The sequence below is a fragment of the Xenia sp. Carnegie-2017 genome, unplaced genomic scaffold, assembly GCF_021976095.1.
Source record: "Xenia sp. Carnegie-2017 unplaced genomic scaffold, XeniaSp_v1 HiC_scaffold_22, whole genome shotgun sequence".
NCBI lineage: Eukaryota > Metazoa > Cnidaria > Anthozoa > Malacalcyonacea > Xeniidae > Xenia > Xenia sp. Carnegie-2017.
Window position 1 is genome coordinate 10,469,709 of NW_025813485.1, and position 21,968 is coordinate 10,491,676.

The window sequence follows — 21,968 nt, forward strand, 5'->3', positions numbered from 1 at the left end:
GATTGGTGGCTTCGTTTATGAGATAAATGCGTTTCTTTTCTCAAAATCGGCAATAATGGAGAAAATTGCTGCGCGTTCAATTTGCTTGATGAGAGCCTGAATCGAGAAGTATGTGACGTAACATAAGGACAGGAAGTTTTTCTGAAGTGCGATTTTTGCTATAATTTCTACTTTACCTACTACGGCTCTGCATCAAAATGCCTGATAGATGTGCAGTTTTCGGCTGTTCAAACTGAGAAAAATCTGCGGAAGGAATTTCTCTTCACCGTATACCATTTTACGGTGATGAGCGTCCTGAAATGAAGCGAAGACGTAAAATCTAGGTGAATTTTGTTGCAAGAAAACGCGCTCAATGGACACCGACTAAGTATTCGGCTGTTTATTATGGTGATGGCAAAGTAATTTGGGCAAAGTTCAAATCTTTCCTGAGTCACATAGTAGACAAGCACACCAATTTGGATGATCCACTGTTTTCAAGTTGTTTTCATGGCCCTGAATTGAACCAAAGGAATATTTGTTAGAAGGTTTGTGAAGGCATTATTTAAAGATAACTTCCCTAACAGTTTATCATCATTCTTTGTTGTAATGTTTAAGGTTCAGTTGCTCATGAAAAGCTTTGTGCTAAATTGTTTAACCTACAGCTGATGAAGTCAATTCACCAGGCTTCACCAGTTGCTCAAACAAGTTGTTTGGAAGGATTCCATTCTGTCCTGAATCATTTTGCTCCAAAAATGATTCATTATTCCTATGTTGGAATGTATTGCAGGTGGGCGAAAATTTCCTATATGACAATGTTAGTTGTTTTGCAACTTCCACAAGTCTTTATTGTATTAGACACATTTTGGCATCCATCCACTTCAACAACAACTTAAGGCATGATGTAAAGATGAAGAATGATGGCACTTTCTAAATAAATGTGGTGTATCCAAAGTTTAAAAATGGTGAAGGAACTGTGAGGGATGTCAGAGTTAAGCCGAAATTTGGTAAGTTGTTGCTAAATGTGTTGCTTTGCATCATTTCATAGTATTGAATACGACAATAATTTCTTTTTAGAGTATGTGGATGAATTATTTGAGAGTGTGATGCTGTCAATAAAAGACAAAGACGCATTTTCAAATTCACAAAATCTTTTGAAAGAAATGTCCCCACCAACAATGAATGTCATGCTGCAAAAGCAACCCAGATCTGAGGTGCTACTAAAACAGGTCTGTCGAAAATGCATTGTGCTCAATGATGTCCCCTCCTCAATTCCAGGTAATTAATAATGATTATATAACATGCTGTAGCTAAACATGGTTTGAAAATCATTTTAAATAATAAAAATGTTTTTGTTTCATGTCAGCAGCTACCAGTGTGCCATTCAGCTGTCAGTCAAAAGTGGCAGTTTCAAAAGAAAAAAGTCAGCCAAAATGTTTGACATGCAAGAAGCCAATGAAAGGTCACAAACATGTGGCAGATTGCCCAAAAAATAGGAAAACTTAATTTTCACATCACTCATTTATTTCATTTTCTTCGTACCCTCTAAATTCCAACTTTTTATCATTAAATTTTGATCTTATTGCATGGTATGCACATGCTGGTAATGGTCTTCTTTCTTCTCCTAAGCATCCATAAATCATAGATGTGAATTCTCTGTATGCAACACATCGTAAAAACCTGAATATAAAGCCAAATCGTTACTAATGTGTCATAACACTAAAATATACTTAAATACTGGGAAATAACATAATATGCTATCATACATGTTTTCAGATCCTGTTTCTCTGTATCGTCTTTGTTCTCTGGTTTTGTATTTCCTAGCAGCCATTTTTAGCGACCACTTTTCCAAACAAACTGGTCTGAAACCTGGGTGTAGAGTGACACAACATGGAATAGTTGACAGATCTGCCAGAACCGACTGGTGTGTTAAGCTTTCAGCTACAGACTTAAGTTCTTGGCAGCACCAGGCCTCTAGAGGATTCTGAAGAAGTGTAACTTGACAAAAACCACACTTGCACCTGATCAATAAAGAAAATCACATTAAAAAATTGTAATCGAGCATCTTTTAACAATTTTTTACCCAAAAGTAAATAAAAAAAGCGATGGTAATCTTGAATAGAAAATTGCACGTTTATGCCTATATTTCATAACTTGAAACCTGAATTGAAATACATTTCATAAGTTGAATTGAAATTAGAAATTTTATTACTCACCAAGAACTCAACTCAACTCTGTGATCAAGTCTTTTTTGTAGCATTTCAAGTTGCTTTTTATGTTCATTTGACTTTTCCACGTACTCTTCATACCATGCTTGTTCGGCCATTGGTTCATCAGCGTATAGATAGGACTTGGATTCGTTGTGATTTTCATCTATTATATTATATTCCTGGTCATTAATGTTCCTTGTTTCATCTTCGATGACATAACCGGGAATATAATCATACTCCGAATCACATTGCGAACTATGAGAGCTTTCCGAATCAGAATTCAACTCCGCCATCTAATCATTGATAACAACAAGCCCTTGACTTGTTTCTTAAGTTACGTCACAGAAACTTGATCCAGGCCCTTTGCCAATTATCAACTTTTACTGCCAAATTTCATATTTGATCAATAATAATTCGAAAACAATGCAGCGCATGAAAAAATTGTAATATAAGTTCTAGATTACTTTTGAAGAAGCAATACGAAAATTCGAAAAAAAAAATTGTGAGATAAGCACTTTAAGAGACTATAAGGTCAATGAATAGTATTTTCCCAAACAGATTATTTCTTTGCTTAAATATTCACTGCCCCATGATAGAAATATGTATTTGTAATGTCTATATTGATTTTTAGCACAATGAAGGACAGGGCCGAAACTTCTGGGAGGGTTTGGGGAGACAAACCCCAATCTGTCCAATCTTTGGTCTAGTCAGGCAACATACAGGAATTTGTCGGGCAAATTTTTGAAAAATTGATAAAAATACAATATGTACTACACGACAGAAAACACAAGGTAATATTATAAAGATATAATTTTCATAATTACACAGTTGCAGAGTTTTAAAAAGTAAATCAGATAGGGTTTTGTACTCGTATATATCGTAAAAAATTGGAGATAAAGCACTACGTAATATTTGGCGCATGACGTGTCAACATGATATGTGGAAATTCTGTTTAATTTTACAGAGGGAAACAGTTGTTTTGTAAGCTCAACGAAAGCAGCCAATTTTGCAACATTATATTCTTTCATCCGGAAAGTTTAAACAATTATATTCACAATATCATCCGTGTTGTTATCCGTGTAAAATTTATTTTATCCTAAATCCAGTTCACACGACATAAACTAACCTAGGTTCAACCATGATTCGCTTGGGTTACTTTTTTGCGTATACTGAACACTAAAAAAAATTTATTCCTTCAATCCACTATTATATGTTAAAAAAAGGTTCCTATCTAAGTGTCTCACTTCGCCCCAGTATCTGGGGAAAGGGTGTGTTTTTGAAACTTGCGAATATGTGATCGAGTCAAAAAGTATAGTAATATGGTATACGTCTTGAGGATATGTGTCCATTCTTGGATTGAGACAAAACTCCAGGGAATTATCGAACAACGTGGCTCGCCTACGATGGCTGGTGCCCACAATAGCATTAATGAATATTCTTTTGTATTTTACCACTAACATGGCGGCCATGACGTAACATGCAATTCACCTATTATGCGAATTTCAATTTGATGTTGACTCTGGACTTAAACATGCAATACATTTCACTTCCTCAAAGGTATCTCGCTACAGATTTTGGAATACCTTGTACACCATTATTACCAAATCAGAGATGAGTCGTTCTGCTCAGAGCCCGGTATCGAGAGAGTTGGGACACGTATTATACTCTGCATTCTGCATGATTATTGGGTAAATACGGCCACGTGGGTCTTTCGCCGCCATGTTTGTTCCAAGAGCGCAAAAGAAAACTAGAGTTTACATGGAGTTCAATTACAAAAAGTTCCGTTTTATGTTGTGTGTTTATTATACCAATGGAAGCAACAAAGGATATGAAACGTACGCGGTCCCTGGTAGCAAACACAATATTGAAAAGCGTTAGAAGTGGTTCTGTGCAATTAAAGGGAAAGATTTCAATCCCATTCACTGTGGGAGATTGCATTCCAGTCGCGTATGTCTAAGTATTGGACATGGATTTTGATTTTGTAATGTATTTCTGATATATATTGGAGTATCTATTCGTACAATTCACACGAATGCATATTGACCACTCAGCTTTTAGGCATGCCATATAAATTTTGCTCTATGGTTACATTTTGAAATTAAAATTTAATTTTGTTTAATACAATGATTGATTACTTCTGTCAATTTTGCATGTACTAAATAAGTCATTACATAAATGTAAAGAATACGGGGTGATCCAAAAGGGACACTATATAAATTATCAATGGACAGTTTGAACACATAGAATTTCACGTACATTGAGATAATTTTTATTGTCTGATGAAAACCTGTGTTACATGGCTTGCTTCTTCATTAAAAAAATTATTGGTCATATTAATTAAGATCAAGCAAATCAACATCATAAAACAGGCATATGAACAATATGAAAGTTAAGAATGTTACTATGGATATGGGAGTTTTATAAGAGTTTGGTATATCTTGTAAACTTTTAGAAATTATGAACAGTTGCTGTTATCCAATTCATGGCCCCATCCTGTTGTTGAAATCTAATTCATGCCAAATGTTCCATTCTTGTTGAAGAATGCCTGAACAACTTAACGCGAGATTAAGTTATGTGGTTTGTGATGACAGCGTACTCAGGAATGTTGTTACAATGTGAAATGTAGAAAGAGCTAGTAAACCATAATGCAATTCATGACCTGACAGTAGAACAGCACTTGCATAGTAAAGTAATGGAAATCCAGCGTGCATTTTAGCAAAATAAAAGAAAGTTTTGCCAAGAATCAATTGTCATGAAAAACATGAGCAGCAATTCAATGTGTGATTCAAGAGGAAATCATCAGTAAAGAAGCATCAGCAACAGCTTGGTTTTGTAATTAAACTAGTTTTTGACATGACTTGTTAACATTAAGGTAGCAGAACCAGAGCCCTCTATTTGTAAGTTGGAACACCGGAAGTAAAATTGCTTAGCGTTCGCCATTTTGTTCCAAAAGCCAGCAAACACAATATTGCGTTACATGGAGAGAAGACAAATTTTCGTGTACGTGGCTTTGGCACAGTGTAAAATCACATTTAATCTAATCAACCATTACACTTAAGGCAACTTATCCGAAACCCGGATCCCTTGGTGAATTTTGGTTCATATGGCAGCATTATTTTTATTTTGTGAACAATGTAATAATTGACCAGTTGAATGAAGCCACTAAATGTAGATCTTAATACGTGTTTTAAGAAATTAAGAAGATTTTGCGAAGCTTCTTTGGTTATATTCTTCCTTGCAACGAGCTTTGCTTTTAACTCTTAGAGCCATAACTCGCAGGAAATTCTGTTATACGTATTCATTTACATGTGATTGTAAATCATCGTGGTAAATCGTTGAAGTGTCTCGCGTACTTGGAGCACGTTCAAGTTCGTCTACAAAAGAGCAGTCCTCAGTTTTCGGAGCGACCACTTTTTGTAGTAGTGTTATAAATTCCAGCTGAACAGGAGAGCATTGAAATTGTTATTCCGTCCTACCACACAAGGTAACTAATCGAATTAAGAAAATTCCATGCAGTTGATTAAGATATCAAGGTCAACACTTAATCAAAGTTTTTCTCGTTTCTATTTAGTGGAAAATCAGATATTGTGTGTATAGCTCCTTTGATTAACTGTGCCAGCATTTGATCAGTAATGGGATTCATCATGAAATATCCTATTAGATAAAACCAAAGCTTCTTTAGTCCAACCACCATGAAAATTAAGTCATTAGTTACAATACTGTCTTTTTCCTCTCCTCAAATTAACCCATAGTGATGCCAGAAGATTATTTTGTTGTTTTTGTCCCATATCACCTCCTTATCAAAAGATATTTCAATAAATAACATCGCACAATCTTTATTATATCTTCATAAGAGGCTTTTCTTCAGACTTGTAACGACATTCAATAATAAAAAAACATGTTCAAGGTTGATCGACGCTGCCCACAAACGTATATGCAGTAAGTGGTCATCATAGTTAGAAAAATCGTTCTTACAAATGCATAGTATGGAAGTGCGTTATATTGACAAGTATTCGACCTTTTTACTGTACCTTGATGTTTTTTCATCTACCAGAATGTTTGCTTATTTACAATTAGTTATCCTGTTATTGAGTATACTGTTGTAAAACGTATTTATAGTTTTTGTTTCTGAACTGAGAGTCTTGATCATATTTTCCACGCTTGTAAGAGTTTTAATCTTTCTTTTCTTTCGTTCCAAAAACTTTTTCAAAAAAAGAACGAGTTTCATTGTGAAAGCACGGCAGTCATGGCTCAGAACACATCTGGTGACAGCACAAAGAGTGCAATACACAGGGCAACAACGTTTGTTCAAAAAGTATGTTTTAATGCTTTTAAACCGCCTTTTGATAGCTACTGTAGAAACAGCCAACTTGCATAATTTAATAACTGGCCCCAAAGCTGCAGAAAACAGTCTTGGCATCCCGTAATTTCAGATCGCTCACATTCATAACTTTGCATCTTGTTCTTCCAAAAAAATTGTATTGTGATGATGTTTGATTAAATTCAAGACCTTCATAATCTAATCCATGTAAAAACTATATGAAATCATTCATGAGGTAACACAACGTCCAGTTGATGAAACTGACCATAACTGTGGCGACTGAGCAATAGGAAAAAACTACTTTATCACATTAAATTTGAAAGAAATGTTTAACCTCACCATTTCTGTCAGATGGTGAGAGCCACCCTTCGACCAGAAAATGGTGTGAAAAATCTGAAAATTCTCCAAAACCTGCATTAAGCTTTATTCAAAAAATTATATCACACTTTCCACACATTGAAAGAACACTTCACTGAAACTTTACCGCGCGTATTAAAAGAATATGATACAACGATATTTATATATTTTTTAAGACCCTGGACACATTTTTGACCGTAAAAAATGACAACATATCGTCTACCAAGAACGAGAAATAATGTGCTTTGTAAGCCAAGACCGCTGTTATGTTGGAAACAAAAACATATAGTGACTAACCACAGAGCACACATGTCTTGCGACTAGATTATAATATTTACAAACAATTAGCAGTTGTTGCGATGAAATTGAGTATGATGTCAGCAATTATTCAGACCGAGGTCGAAATTATCTGCCGAAATAATTTCGAAGCGAAAGCAGACTTCAATGCTTGTTTCACAATACAATGATAAATGACGAGTTTCGACATTAAAGAGTTTTCACCGTTTGCTTTCGTCTTTTTCTCCTAAATACTCCATAAAGACTCTCCTACCAAACATTGCAACCATTTCCGTGTTTTTTACGTCTTTCTTCTCAATAATTCGAGCGAGAACAGTTCATTTTGCATGTGGCAAAATATTGAGAATTATCTGTAGGCTGTTAGTCAATCACAAGCGAGATTGCATCAAAAATTTATCATAATAGTTACTAAACCAAAAACTGAACATAATTGCCTTCGAAATGTAGAACAATCCCTCGTTAAAGAAGCGCGCGATTTTTTTCGGAGAAATATTGGACCGAGATGCTTTTGTACAGACCGAGCCAATACAATACGGCAACAATGATCAATGAGCTCTGGACTGATGTGTAGGCACATTGCAACTTTTCCTTTATTTACGGGTCAATTCCTTACCAAGTCATTGTTTAATAATTGCTATAACTAAAAGACATACCTGTATATAACTGTTACCAGCTGGATCATCCAAAATAACGTGAATATTCTGTCTTTTTCCTTCGATAACCTAAAATATGACAGACAGACAAATTAATCAATAATCTATATCAATTCGCTCTTGGTCGTCGAACTTATAAAAGCCTTTTCATATGCGTTGACACCAAAAAAATGAGAGTAAAAATTAGCCGTCATTCATAGTTTTTAATACGAACGCGTTCAGGTTATGTGGCAAACAAGAAGTTTCCACATTCACTTTATGGCAAACAAGAGGTTTTTTCACATTCACATTCATTAAAACGTAATACATTTCTGTTGAAGAGACTGCCTACACACGGCAGAGAATCTGCTATTTCCGTTCTGATGTGTAATTGATGTTGTAAATGATGTGTAATTGTTTGTTAAAGATTTGTTTAAAAGTTGCTAAGAAGTGGCGTACCAGAATCGTTAATTGGGGGGGGGGGCACAAACTCATACATGCATGTCTTAATCCGTTAAAAACAATGGATTCCAAAGGAGCTTAATGCAGCAGAACATGAATATGTGTCCCCCCCCCCCAAATTAATGAGTCTGCTATGCCACTGTTCGTGATTTTTCATTTTTTGGTAAAGTGAAAAACGTGCACCTCGTATTTCATGAGTATTTTCGAGTCCTCAATCTCATCCGTGTTAAATGACGTATCATCTTTTACTTGTGTGTTTCATGTCTTCATTTTGGTAGTACGCACGGAAGATGATTGATGACTAAAGCGACGATTACTAACGCTTAAACATTACGTTTCATATTTTTGCCCTAGTGCGATTCAATTGCTTTTTTTTTCTCATACTGTAGCGCAAGTTAACTTGTTTTTCGGTAGCAAAATTCTCACTCAAAATTAATTATTATTACAACAAAAATTTATCGTTAGATAACTCGAAGACCAAACACCTATTAGCACAAAATTTTTGCAAACCATGCGCGCTGATCAATTTAGCAAATGTCTACGTTTCTTTGATACACCCGTAATTACCTCATTAAGCTTTGTGAGAAACTTTTTTAGTGAATTATTCTCTGATGATGAATCGCCAAGGAAGAAAGGATTTCGTTCTTCAAGCTATATTTAACAGAAACATAATAGGCATCACCTAAAATTGAAAAAGAGGGGATGGGGTATGGTAAGGAGGGGTGAAAGGCGAATCTACTTTGTTTACATATAATTATAAATTTGCATGACAGAAAACAAAATTTTCTGGCCATTGTCAGCCCAAAATAAGCTAATGAAATAAAACACATGCGTAGTTCTATAGAAAATGAGATGAAAGGATTTTGTGATACGTTTATAAAACTGTTGAGTTAATTACGACCCAGGAACGGATAAAGGAACTGGAGTTAAAATAACAACGATACCAAAACCATAACGTTTGAGATTGAAGAAAATGCTTATTGGCATTTTCTGAAATGGAATTGTTAACTCACATAGCAGGACAAAGTGAATCTACGATACAGAAATTTGATTATTTTTCAATAACAATTTAAACTAATAATAAACATCATAAAGCACACTCTGCAATGTTTCCAAACTTATAAACAGGGTGTATCAAACTCTTAATGGGAGACGTCGCGAAAGTCATCAGCTCACAAGATCAGCAAAAACCTTTGGTAGTTGGACTTCCAATGGTTTTTTCAACAGTAAAGTTTTCTAAAAGTATATCCATTTTTAGAGTGAGAATTGTGTTACCGAGAAGAATTTCTGAAATAGCTTGCGAAAAAAAACGACAAAGCTAAAAATCAATTGGAGCACGTAAGGTTAAAATACGATACATTTTGTTCAAGTTTACAAATTTGGCCAAATCGTACACGAACGCTAGGCGTCCATTTTGCATTGTTCCTTTTCAATTGCCATTTTCTTAAAGCCTTCGTCAATTATTCATATCTACATCAATTTAAGCTCACATTTACGCATAATTGATGAGGATTATAACAAAATGGCATTTAAAAACGAAAAATCAGAAATAACCTGCGATTTGAAAGCTAAGCATTCGTGTACGCATCATCTAAATTTCATAAAACTTTGACTGCTTGAACAACAGGGGTCTTAATTTAACCCTCTGTGTTCCACTCGCTTTGTACTTGTGTCATTTTCGTGCGCAAGCTATTTCAAAAGGGCTTCACGGTAACAAAATTTTAAAAATATTATTTGTGCGATATTTGTATTGCTGGATGAGCCAATGGAAGTCTAATTACCACCTAAAGTTTTAGCAAATCTTGGGCTGTGATGACTTTAGCTACGTTCTCATTAAAGTTCAGTTTTTTATATATCGTGTATATAAAGAGTTATGCGCGTTCGATGTTTTTAGGCATGCGAAAGGAAATAAGAACTATCAGAAAATTGTGCAATGTTGGTTTAAGGAATAGCTGAGTGGAGATTAGGTATAGACTGTGAGAACAGCCAAACGTGTAAAGAAAACCGTCCTCCACTCCTATCATTAAAGCCAATATCCACGCAGTTGCATTGCACGCTGTAGTGCAAAGTGAATGTATGTCCAAATAATTTGTAAGAATCCTTGCCCAATTTGTGGCCAACTTTGCGGAAAAACTCTTCAATACACAGTTAAGCGTCCAGCCGAATAGAATGCATTTACAAGAATTACCAGTAACACAAGAAACTACACAATTCGAAGAAATCGTGGTGGTTTTTACTGGTGAGATCGTTGGATAGCAGAGAATTAATTGTGATGCAATAAAGAATCGCGGCCAAAAAAAGGAAGACTGGAGTTAATACAAAGGAAAAAACACACTCCAAAAAACATCATGTTGTAAACTCAAGATTCGAGTTATTAAAGCAAGCTTTGAATCTTGTCTCTTGCTTTTATAACTCGAATCTTAGTTTATAAGATGATGTTTTTTGGAGTGTGTTTTTTCCTTTATTTTTTGAAATTGTCGGCTGGAAAAGGATTTTGGAGTTGATATATTCTAACAATGATAAAACATTCAAGGTTACTGTAAAGTAGTAACTACTTAACGTGAATTTCAAGAGCCGCTTAAGACAATATCTCGATTGAAAGGCGTTAATGTATGAGTCACGCCTTATGGTGGGAAGAGCAACTTCAAAAATTTGTTAAAAAAATCGTTCTACAAGTCTATAGAAAGTTATATGTTTGTAAATGATGATCGTCCAGGTTAATAAAGTCCTGAGAAGGACTGTTTTTAATGTTGTTGACTGACGTTTCGACAACCTTAGCGGTAGTCATCTTCAGAGTCAAATGAGGAGTAAACGTCAGGTTAGCCGTATTTGTTGTCTGGTTCTTACGTCATTGTATTGTGTGTACAGGAAATGTGCAGGAAATGTGTATTGTCATTGTGGATTAGTGCGAAGTAAAATATTTTATTTTTAGTTGTGATGTGTGATTTAGGTGTGACGTTTTTAGTTGTAGTGTGTGGGTGTCAATTGTGTATTGTCATTGTGAATTAGTTTGAAGTGTAATGTTTTTAGTTGATCGTTTGTTTGTATTGTGAATAAGTCGTTTGTAAGGTGCCGGTAATTGCTGTGATCTGTTCAGGGGGGTTTGTTCCAAGTTGGTATACCAACTTTCTAATGTAAGCCGTTGTCTATAGTCAGTACTGTAAGTGATGCATTTTGCCGAGTCGCAGTCAATGTTGTGCTTTGTCATTCGGTGATGTTCGGCAATGTGATTAGTTTTGTCTTGTTTCTTAGTAGCTCGTTTGTGCTCAGTAAGTCTTATGTTTAAGTTCCTGCCAGTTTCCCCGATATAGGAGGCGTGGCAGTCGGAGCAGTTTATTTTGTAAACTGCACCTTGTTTACAAAATAAACTGCACCTTGTTTACAAAACAAACGACTTATTCACAATACAAACAAACGATCAACTAAAAACATTACACTTCAAACTAATTCACAATGACAATACACAATTGACACCCACACACTACAACTAAAAACGTCACACCTAAATCACACATCACAACTAAAAATAAAATATTTCACTTCACACTAATCCACAATGACAATACACATTTCCTGCACATTTCCTGTACACACAATACAATGACGTAAGAACCAGACAACAAATACGGCTAACCTGACGTTTACTCCTCATTTGACTCTGAAGATGACTACCGCTAAGGTTGTCGAAACGTCAGTCAACAACATCAAAAACAGTCCTTCTCAGGACTTTATTAACCTGGACGATCATCATTTACAAACATATAACGATACTCCCGGGTTCAAACCATTTACTCTATAGAAAGTGTTTTACTACTGTTGTCTTGGCTTGATAAAGTTGTTTTAGACATTAAGATAGCGATTAACAATAGTGTATACTGGGTCACTTAAAGACGACATGCAAATAAGTGCTCACACCCATATTCCATGCATATACCGTCACATCTAACACACTTATGTTCTTAAGTTGCAAAAAATTATATTAAGTTGGATAGAGAACATCTGGAACATGTTATTTACTCCTTTATATCCACAGGAGTTGACACTGAATAAAAAATTCCCCCGGATTCAAATGCAATAACGAATACCGACGCCGCAGGTTTAGCCGAGTAACAAGTAAGGTACATGGCAGAGGAAAAGATTGGAAGGAATCTTTATAAAACTGTTATCTACCACCTTTATCTTGAGGGTTGACGTATAGTTACACTTAAATTGACTCAACACAGTTTTATGGTCATTATACAACTCTCCGAGAATACATGGGGAAATATGTGACTAACTCGGGCTATATAAACATCTAAGGCTATATTAATACATAAATAAAGCAATTGTTTAGGATATAATGAAAAATACTCACGCTTTCTTTAATGTTAACCAGAAGACCTTCAACGGTTGTAAAGCGTCCACCCAACGTTCCACTTTCTAGTTCAAACTCAAGTTCTGGTATTTGCAGTACACACGTGTCAGACTAAACAAGATAAATGTTGTCTTGCCAGTTCAAAGTATTTGTAAGCCACCCTATATGCCGTCAATGATAGAAGTCGATCACTTTTAAATAGCAACGTCGTAAGCACTCAGTTAATAGCTTTCGTTTTCAAACAATGCTAAGAAACATGTAAAATGCGCAAAATACCACCAGTGGTTGGGCCAGCCTGCAAATTTGGTACTGCAGTGCAAATTTTTCTGTGTCCATTCACTGCAAAACCAATAGGTTTCTACGCATGAAAATAATAATAATGCGCTAAAATTTGCACTGCAGGATCAAAACATGCGGGCTGGCAAGTCAATTATTTGCCATTACAATGTGAAAGTCACAAATTAGCACAATAATTAACACAATGTGAGAATAACAACTAACAAAATCAAAGCTTACGAAAGACGACGAAAATCATAGATTACGAAACCTTTAATACATCACGGCACAAATCTGTCGGGTCTGTTATCAGTAATTCAATCCTGCTACCCTTGGCCTCGATTCCACCTATAAATATTATAGTACAGGGTGACCCAAAAAGATACGTACCCATGAAAATTTCAATTATGGCTTTAATTAAAAAGCTATTTATTTCAAATTAAAACCACACATCATTCAGTTTATGGAAGACTATTCACAAGAGTTTCGGCTATTTCTGTCAATTTTTAGTCAATTTATGGCTTTCCCAAGATGTGTTCCAAATGTCCACCATTTCGTTTGCTGTGATGGCAGTTTTAAGTTCTTCAAAAATAAGAGCCATCCCGAAAGAGGAGTGTATAAAAGTGATTCAAAACTTTGCGAGACGAGTACAGGTTTGCTTGCCACGAAATGGTGGACATTTGGAACACATCTTGGGAAAGCCATAAATTGACTAAAAATTGACAGAAATAGCCGAAACTCTTGTGAATAGTCTTCCATAAACTGAATGATGTGTGGTTTTAATTTGAAATAAATAGCTTTTTAATTAAAGCCATAATTGAAATTTTCATGGGTACGTATCTTTTTGGGTCACCCTGTACAAAAGACAATTGATCGGAACACACGAATGGCAAGTTGACAGTTTGACAGCATTCCTTAGTAAGCGATTTTTTGGCAGTGCAAACAAAAAATGAGTTATTTCTACTGTTTAATCCTGAATAGTTGTCGAGATGAATTGACACATGACGAAAACAAGAGCTCTACTTTCTATTGCACCATTTAAAACAGTCACTCTTAGCTTCACACTTGGGAAACTTCAAATTACATCAAAATAAAGCGTGAGTATTTATACAAATCCCGAACATGGTTTGTCAGCCGTTCACCGGCACAGCATAGCAATGTGAAGTCTTACAATCATGAAAAAAAGTTTTACAAAAAAGGTACACAGACTTGTTTTGGGTAAAAAACAAACAGTTATTTTATAGTCCTCTTTCGGGCCTTAAGGTTTGCCTAAATATTACATTACCTCCTGATTTGACTTCGTTCGATCGTTCTCCACAATTTGAACAATCAATAGACATGATAATAACTTGCTTAAAATGAGGAATATCTGTCTCAGTGAATTAAGGAAACAAGATTTTAAAAAGAACGACGTTCAAGCAACAGCACTAAAGCAGAACGCAACCAAAAGGCCTTTCCTTGAATAATTGAAATAATTAAAAACATGACACAACTCGATTTGGAATTTTACGCAAAATCGGCAGAGAAATGATCAAACAGTTCACTTTAAGTGGATGGAATAAATGGATACCGACAGCTTTCATTTTTGTCGTTGTCGGACATTTACAGCGAGGGCAGTCTGTAGGAAACTCCAACACCTGGAAATGAGGAGTAAAACTAAGTATATATATGGACAACATAGAAAAACAGCGTCAATAAACACTAAGCATACAAAACAGTGAGGCTATTGCGCAAATGTTGTATAAAACCAACTTTTCTTCTAAAAACAATGGTATATGCACACAAAATATTACAGGCAGAGTTCAGACTTTAAAATAATGGGTTCAAAGCGGAACTTTTACCTCTTTAAGCGGAATTTATAAAGATTTGTATTTTTTTTGTACTGTTTGAAAGCACATAAACCAAGCACATGCATAAACCCAATGAACAACTCTTCAACATTATATTCATGCTCTCAAAACAACATCAATTTATCGTCCTTGGTTTTAAAAAGAACCATAGAAACATACCTCGTCGTTAGCATCAAATTCGTCAGAGGCATTTTCAACTTCTACGTCTATAAAAATACCACGATGTTTTCATTTATGCATGGTCAGACAATTTAAAATTTGTCAGGTGTAAATGCTTTCTATAGTGACATAATACATTTGTGCAGTTTACAGAGCCTACGAGTTTCACTACTGCTTGAATTAACTGCTCTTAGTCCGTGTAAGCTACACATAGACATTAACGAATAATTGGCGTAGCTTTTTATCATATGTCACGTGCTTTTAGTATCTGGAGGACAAACAAACACTTTTTTATGGTGCCAAATGATACTACTGTCATTGCCTTAGGGAAATATAATGTTCTGATGTATGACAAACTTCTATATGGTGTTTGGATGAACTGATCATACGATGAAGCGAAATAGCACGGAAGCAAACGGGAGAAAAAGGACAAATAAATGCAGGTTTGCCAATAATGCGACAGTAAAACACAACAGATTTTTGGATGTAAAAACCTCTATATGCTATAATGCAATGTAGCGATTATATTGGCGCTTCTCGCAAGGTCCGCACTACGCAAGAGTAACGAAATTAAAGCACTTTCGTATTCTGGAAAATTTAGGGACGCATACAAGCTTCAATTGTATGCAAAGCTTTAAAACTTCATCAAACTTAAAGCCAAAGACGTTTTCAACGAATCGAGAGCAAGTGTTTTCATGTGACGTAAAGCCGCCATCTTGATAGGTTATATACTTCAAAGCTTCTCTATTATGATTACAATTTCTAACACACCTCTAAAGAAGAAATTTATTCGCTAACTAACATGTTACACAAAAAAATAGACAAAAAGGTAAAATTCATGCACATGCATTTAATACAGGAAGCCTGACGTAAAAAGAGAGCTTAGATGTCATGTAGATGCGCATTCTTCAAAAAGAATTTTGTTAAATTGCTTGTCCTCCAAATGCTAGTTGACATCTATTGCAACGTAATTTTTGTCGTCAATGCAACTTGTCCAGATGTCAATTTTCCGCAGCTTATATAGCATTAAGTAAAAATTCAGAAAGAAAAAAACAGCACGTAAGTTTGACGTATCATTATAATTGATACATTTGTGGTTACGTTACAAATGAGAATGTGATTACAGATATAATGTTTAATGAAAGACATTAAAAAAACGTTTCTTTAATTTGTGGCCTGACAGGCCAGAGTGAATCACAGATTGGATGATAATTACCTCTAGTTTCGTCTAGTCCTAATAATTGGTTTTGTTCTTTTGTTCTTTCATATTTTGTAATTGTCATGGCGTCGTCAGATTTCGGTGCAAGCGGATTTTCTACGTAACTATTACCAGAAATGTCGTCAAGCACGAATGTAAATGAAATTAGACCATCTCGACACGACCTGAGTTTTTGAATGAATTTATCAAGTTTTTCTGCTTGCTCTGGGTTTAACACCTATAAACAAACGACAAAAAATCGTACTTGAGAGAGGATAAGCAACTAGCTACAAGAATAGTGAAATGGAAAATCACATCCACAGTCAAATCAGGTCTGACAATACTGGTATAAGATCAGTTCTAATGAAGTTTTATAGGCACAAAAAATTTGAGAGATTTATCCTATTAAACGCTCACAGCAGTCGCTTCTCAAACTGTTTAAGTCGTTCATACAACAGAAAACTAAACAGACCGTTTAATCTATATAATTTTCAAAAAACTGCTTGACACGATACAAAAAAGTATTGAATGCACTTTATAAGAACAAACGAAAAAAATATCCACAGAAATGGTCTCAACAACCAACCTTTTGTATAGGTACATGTTGCTCTAGTGACGACACAGCTCGTTCGAGGATTCCTTCAATTGTACTTAGTTCTGAAATCGTAAAACGTTTCTCAATAAATTGTTTGATGAACGTGTGTGTTAAGGTTATAGAACTAAAGAGAAAGCAACAAAATGTCATTTATTAAATCTTAAAGCTATTTTTGAGCTCTCGTGTTATAGACGATTTAGGCCCGTTTCAACCGTCGCATTTTAATTGCACCGAATGCATTAAGACAAAATAATGTGAAAAAATTCCTTATTAACTTTTGTTTTAGATGCATTTGGCTCATGTAAAATGCGACGTTTGAAACGGGTCTTAGATTGCATTTACGTTTTCTGGCCTTGCAGGAAGATTTATCCAAACTTATGTTAAGCAATGCCGTATGATACTGTGTAAAAGAACTCGACCAAATCTGCCAGCAAAAAAAACCGTTAACAATTGAACTCATCTATTCGAGAAAGCCTGTACGTACATGCAAGTAAACTAAAACAACGTTATACAACGACGTCATTGGTTGGTTTTCTTGATTACACATTTTAGTAAAAACAATTTTGCATAAGCATTCTTTTCAATGACAAATACAATAGATTACACAGAGTCAATGTCTCTGAATTTGGAAGTGGTGTTATGATTTAACGTGATTGGATTGAAGTGATTTATGATTTTGCTACATTTGATTGATATAATATTCTCCCATTATTTACATTCATTTGAATTTCGTTCCATTTTTTTCGTTCTACTGGAAAACTTTTTAGTTTTTTCCACTATTTTTCTTGCATTTTAATCATTTTTATTGTTTTCCGTTTCGTTTGAATGATTTTCCATTATATTCGTTTCATTTGAGTGATTTTTCATTGTTTCATTTCATTTGATTGATTTTAGAATTTTTCCAAAATTATTTTCGTTCTGTTTGAATAATTTTTCAGTGTTTTTCTTCCATTTCAATGCGCTTATGATTTTTCCCATTCTTAAAGTTATATTTGAATGATTTGACGATTCTTCACAATTGACATACATTTAATTAGTGGATATTCTTATGAAATGAAATTTCTACATCAATTTTTTTTATCTTAAACAATATTCAGACCCTCATATATAAGCAATTTGATAAATTTCTGAAATTAATTGTAGTTGGAAGTTACCGAATAACAATAACAACAGGGGAGGATTCAGGGGGTTGGTGGGTGGATAGGGTGGCTAGTCATTTCCCTTTCTTTAGTCAAAATTCTTAAAAAAAAGAATCAAATGCTGTTTGTGATTTAGTTTTGAAATTGCCAAATTCGCAAGTGAATTCACTTACACCAAAAACATAGGGGCATAAAAATTTTAACAAAGAGATTTTTATTGGGTGATACAGTAAGCATAAATCCATGAAACTTTAGATGAAACTTTAGCACGCGAGTTTTGGTCCTGCTACGTAACTTTCAAAGAATCATAACATTAACATTATTCATTTGTTTAGAAATCTTTTGTTTTTACAGTAATTGAACACAGAAAAATTAACACTGCGGGACAAAATAAACGGCTGGCAACGCTAGGGTAGACAGAACACTGGACAGTTTTGTTAAGAGAATTTGCAAAGATGTTTAAAAAGGAAAATATCAAATAAACAAGCAGCTTTTTAAGCCTACAATTTTTTTCTCAAATGCTCAAACAAAATTGAGTTTGTCATAGTGTTGTCCCAGACCCCTAAAATGGAGTAGTGTACTACGTTTGTCGCCCCCCTTGCAGAAATCCTGCATCCGCCACTGAACAAAACTTGCTTCATAAACGAAACGAAGCATATAATTATACTGACTTAACCTGCATGTCTTCCACAGCCAGCATTTTATACAAACATTGCATTTGCATGTGACTATTGAATCATCATGCATTGTGGTTCAATTTTTGTGGTTTATAGTTGTTCTTTGAAAGAAGTGCCCTGTTGTAGTATTGCCATACAGCTTCTTCTCTTGCCGGCTCTTAACATTTTAAGTGAACTTATTCTCTTACAAAGCGTCATTGATTTTCTACGAAAAAAATGGATCCTCAAATACTGTATGACTCGACACTTGGGAAACAAACACTAGAAAACTACCCGATGTCTTCATTATTAGTTCATAATTTTCCTTTATGTCTGAAATCGCAGCACTTACTATCAGCAAAATGAACGATGACGACAAAGGCTGGTTAAGGTTTGCAATAAAAATTTAACCTCGTCCTTCGCACTTGTGGGTCTATTTCGCCTCAACGTCAGAACAAAACTGCATATTGTTCATTTTAAATGGAAATAGCAAACGAACTTCATCAAAATTACTTTGGGTATTCAATCTGTTTATAGTATTAAACAAGCGGTATACCTCGCTGTTTAAAGTATTAAACAACACTAGTCAATTCTTTTTTCACGTACATAACCTTTAATTTTTTTTTGAACGAATTTGATAAATTGTGAACTTGGAATAATAAGAGTGAAAGCATTGTTGGAATTGGCTATAAAATGTTTATGTTAGACCTTGTGAAACATTCCAAGAATGGTAGATAAAAATGCTGCAATTTTGCCGCATGACGAACACTCACATTTGAAGTTTTGTTCCAAAAACGTGACGTTATTTCCGGAGAAAATTACGTCTCTATCAATCTTCTACTTTTCTTCTCCTCCAATTTGAAATCCATGCCCAAAACAAGCATAGTATATGGTTGCAATAGCACTAATATATTCCAACAGAATATTGCAACGTTATTCAGCGAGTGATGTTAGGGATTTACGTCAGAGTTCTCACAACCTGGTTAACGAAATGTGAGCTGTGTTTCACAAGGCTTGCGTCAGGATTTTTCATCCAAATTCACAAAATTCTTTCACAAATACCATTCTACGTCTACAATGTATCAAATTCGTTCAAAATAAATATTAACGTTGCGTAGGTGCACTTCTATAGCTAGTCACAATCCCTGATAATAGACCATATGCCTTATTAATTTTTAATGAAAATGCGCGCTGTGCATTCTGATCTTAGTAGTCACGCTACTACGGTAAACATCAACATGGCCACTGCGGATAGTGAGTGTGTAGCTGTTCTTTGTCGTCTTTCAGAGATAACTCAAACGAGTGAAAACCCTAGTTCTTTTCAGAACTCTTGCACGGGTATTCAGGAGTTTGTTACATCTGAAGCTTATGGCAAGGAAATCCCAGAAACGTCGACGAAGGCGAAGATAGTTGGTGTAAATTCTAATACCGTTGCAAGTCCAGATGAAGAACTCGCGACATTTGGTCGCTTAGATTGGACAAAGTCTTTGGCTAATCTTCCACCTTTTACGCACGAGAAGCTTGAGCATAAGCTAGTTAAAAGTAGAAGAGGAAAATCCAATAATTATGCGCCTAACGCTTTTAGAAATATGAAGAAAGGCTACGGTCTCTGGCGAGAAGGATATGAAAAGAATACAATGGTAAAAGCTAATGTTCCTACTTCAAATGGGGAGGTTGTATTTGTTGTAAAGGCGCGTGTTGGTACATCTATGAAAAGTGTGAGCTACTCTGTATTTGTTCATTTAAATCAGAGAACTGCTGAAGTGGAGTATAGTATTTGTAACTGTAAAGCAGGACAAGGTGGATGCTGCAAACATGTCGCAGCGCTACTTTACACAGTGTTAGACTTTGTGAATCTTAAGCTTTCTGCTGTTCCTGCCGAACTTACGTGTACTCAGCTACCTCAAAAATGGAATAAACCATCTGGAAATTCTAAAACTCTTGAGAAAGCTGTAAAATTTGAACACTTGCTTTTTGAAAAGGCAGATGTAAATAAAACCAATAAACAACATTCTGTAAGAGGTGTTAGAGAGAACTACTGCTCGACCCCACCATATGCACAAGAACTTACCAAAGAAGACATCAAAATAATGGCAGATGCCTTTCAAAAAGTTAATAGGGCATCATTTTTATGCGAAGCATTTAAATCAAATGAATATCAGCCCTGTAATACTTTTGAGACTTCTTGCAATCGAATGATAAAGAGGAGACAGCTGGTGGAGTCTTTGCCTGAAGATCCATCTTCGTGTATTATAAACAAGGTTTTTAAGAATGTGGCTACAGATTATAGTCCTCCTTTGGGCCATTCTAAACAACAATTGGAAGTAATGTTGAAAACAGTTTTTGTCACAGTTATCCAAGCCAAAGAAATATGCATGAATACAATGGAACAAAGTAAAAGTCCTTCTTGGTATGATGAAAGGTGCAAAAGACTAACTGCTTCTATTTTTGGAAAAGTTATAAATCGAAGAAAAACTATACACCCTACATCGTTGCTTAAAACAATCACCAAATCTAACAAATTTTTTAAAAATATACCTCAACCACTAAAGTGGGTTATAGATAATGAGAAGATTGCTCTTGAAAAATACAAAGCTAAATCTTTACTGGAAGAAAATACACACTTAAGCCATTGTGGCCTGGTGATTAGCCCGAAATGGCCATGGCTTGGATGTAGTCTACCTTGTCCTGCTTTACAGTTACAAATACTCTACTCCACTTCAGCAGTTCTCTGATTTAAATGAACAAATACAGAGTAGCTCACACTTTTCATAGATGTACCAACACGCGCCTTTACAACAAATACAACCTCCCCATTTGAAGTAGGAACATTAGCTTTTACCATTGTATTCTTTTCATATCCTTCTCGCCAGAGACCGTAGCCTTTCTTCATATTTCTAAAAGCGTTAGGCGCATAATTATCGGATTTTCCTCTTCTACTTTTAACTAGCTTATGCTCAAGCTTCTCGTGCGTAAAAGATGGAAGATTAGCCAAAGACTTTGTCCAATCTAAGCGACCAAATCTCGCGAGTTCTTCATCTGGACTTGCAACGGTATTAGAATTTACACCAACTATCTTCGCCTTCGTCGACGTTTCTGGGATTTCCTTGCCGTAAGCTTCAGATGTAACAAACTCCTGAATACCCGTGCAAGAGTTCTGAAAAGAACTAGGGTTTGCACTCGTTTGAGTTATCTCTGAAAGACGACAAAGAACAGCTGCACACTCACTATCCGCAGTGGCCATGTTGATGTTTACCGTAGTAGCGTGACTACTAAGGCCTGTCTACACGTATCCGGATAAATTTGAAAACGCAAAACTTTTTTTACGGATGTACGTTCCGTCCACACGTATCCGGATAAAACGCCCACACAAACCGTATACTTTTGAAAACGCTGTCCAGAGTGGAATTTTTGGAAAACGGAAAAAAATTAGTCTCGTGTGGACGGGTGAAACCGTAAAAATACAGAAACGATGACGTATAACTA

At 35.3% G+C, this 21,968-nt stretch overlaps 1 protein-coding gene and 1 long non-coding RNA gene across 2 annotated transcripts in view; one reads left to right on the forward strand and one right to left on the reverse strand.

Moving 5' to 3' along the window:
• LOC124445457 (zinc finger protein ZPR1-like) overlaps positions 1-21,968 on the reverse strand; it is a 28,962-nt gene that overhangs the window by 1,338 nt on the left and 5,656 nt on the right. The window contains exons 4-12 of the mRNA XM_046996181.1: positions 16,679-16,749; positions 16,111-16,330; positions 14,895-14,941; positions 14,456-14,522; positions 14,171-14,254; positions 13,157-13,233; positions 12,610-12,720; positions 8,823-8,906; positions 7,815-7,883 (exon numbers count right to left, since the gene is read on the reverse strand). Of these exons, the coding sequence (XP_046852137.1) occupies positions 7,815-7,883; positions 8,823-8,906; positions 12,610-12,720; positions 13,157-13,233; positions 14,171-14,254; positions 14,456-14,522; positions 14,895-14,941; positions 16,111-16,330; positions 16,679-16,749 (830 nt within the window). The remainder of the gene's footprint in view (positions 1-7,814; positions 7,884-8,822; positions 8,907-12,609; positions 12,721-13,156; positions 13,234-14,170; positions 14,255-14,455; positions 14,523-14,894; positions 14,942-16,110; positions 16,331-16,678; positions 16,750-21,968) is intronic.
• LOC124445458 lies at positions 984-2,042 on the forward strand. Its single transcript, XR_006948160.1, has 2 exons — positions 984-1,254; positions 1,343-2,042. It is a non-coding gene; the product is annotated as an uncharacterized LOC124445458 (long non-coding RNA).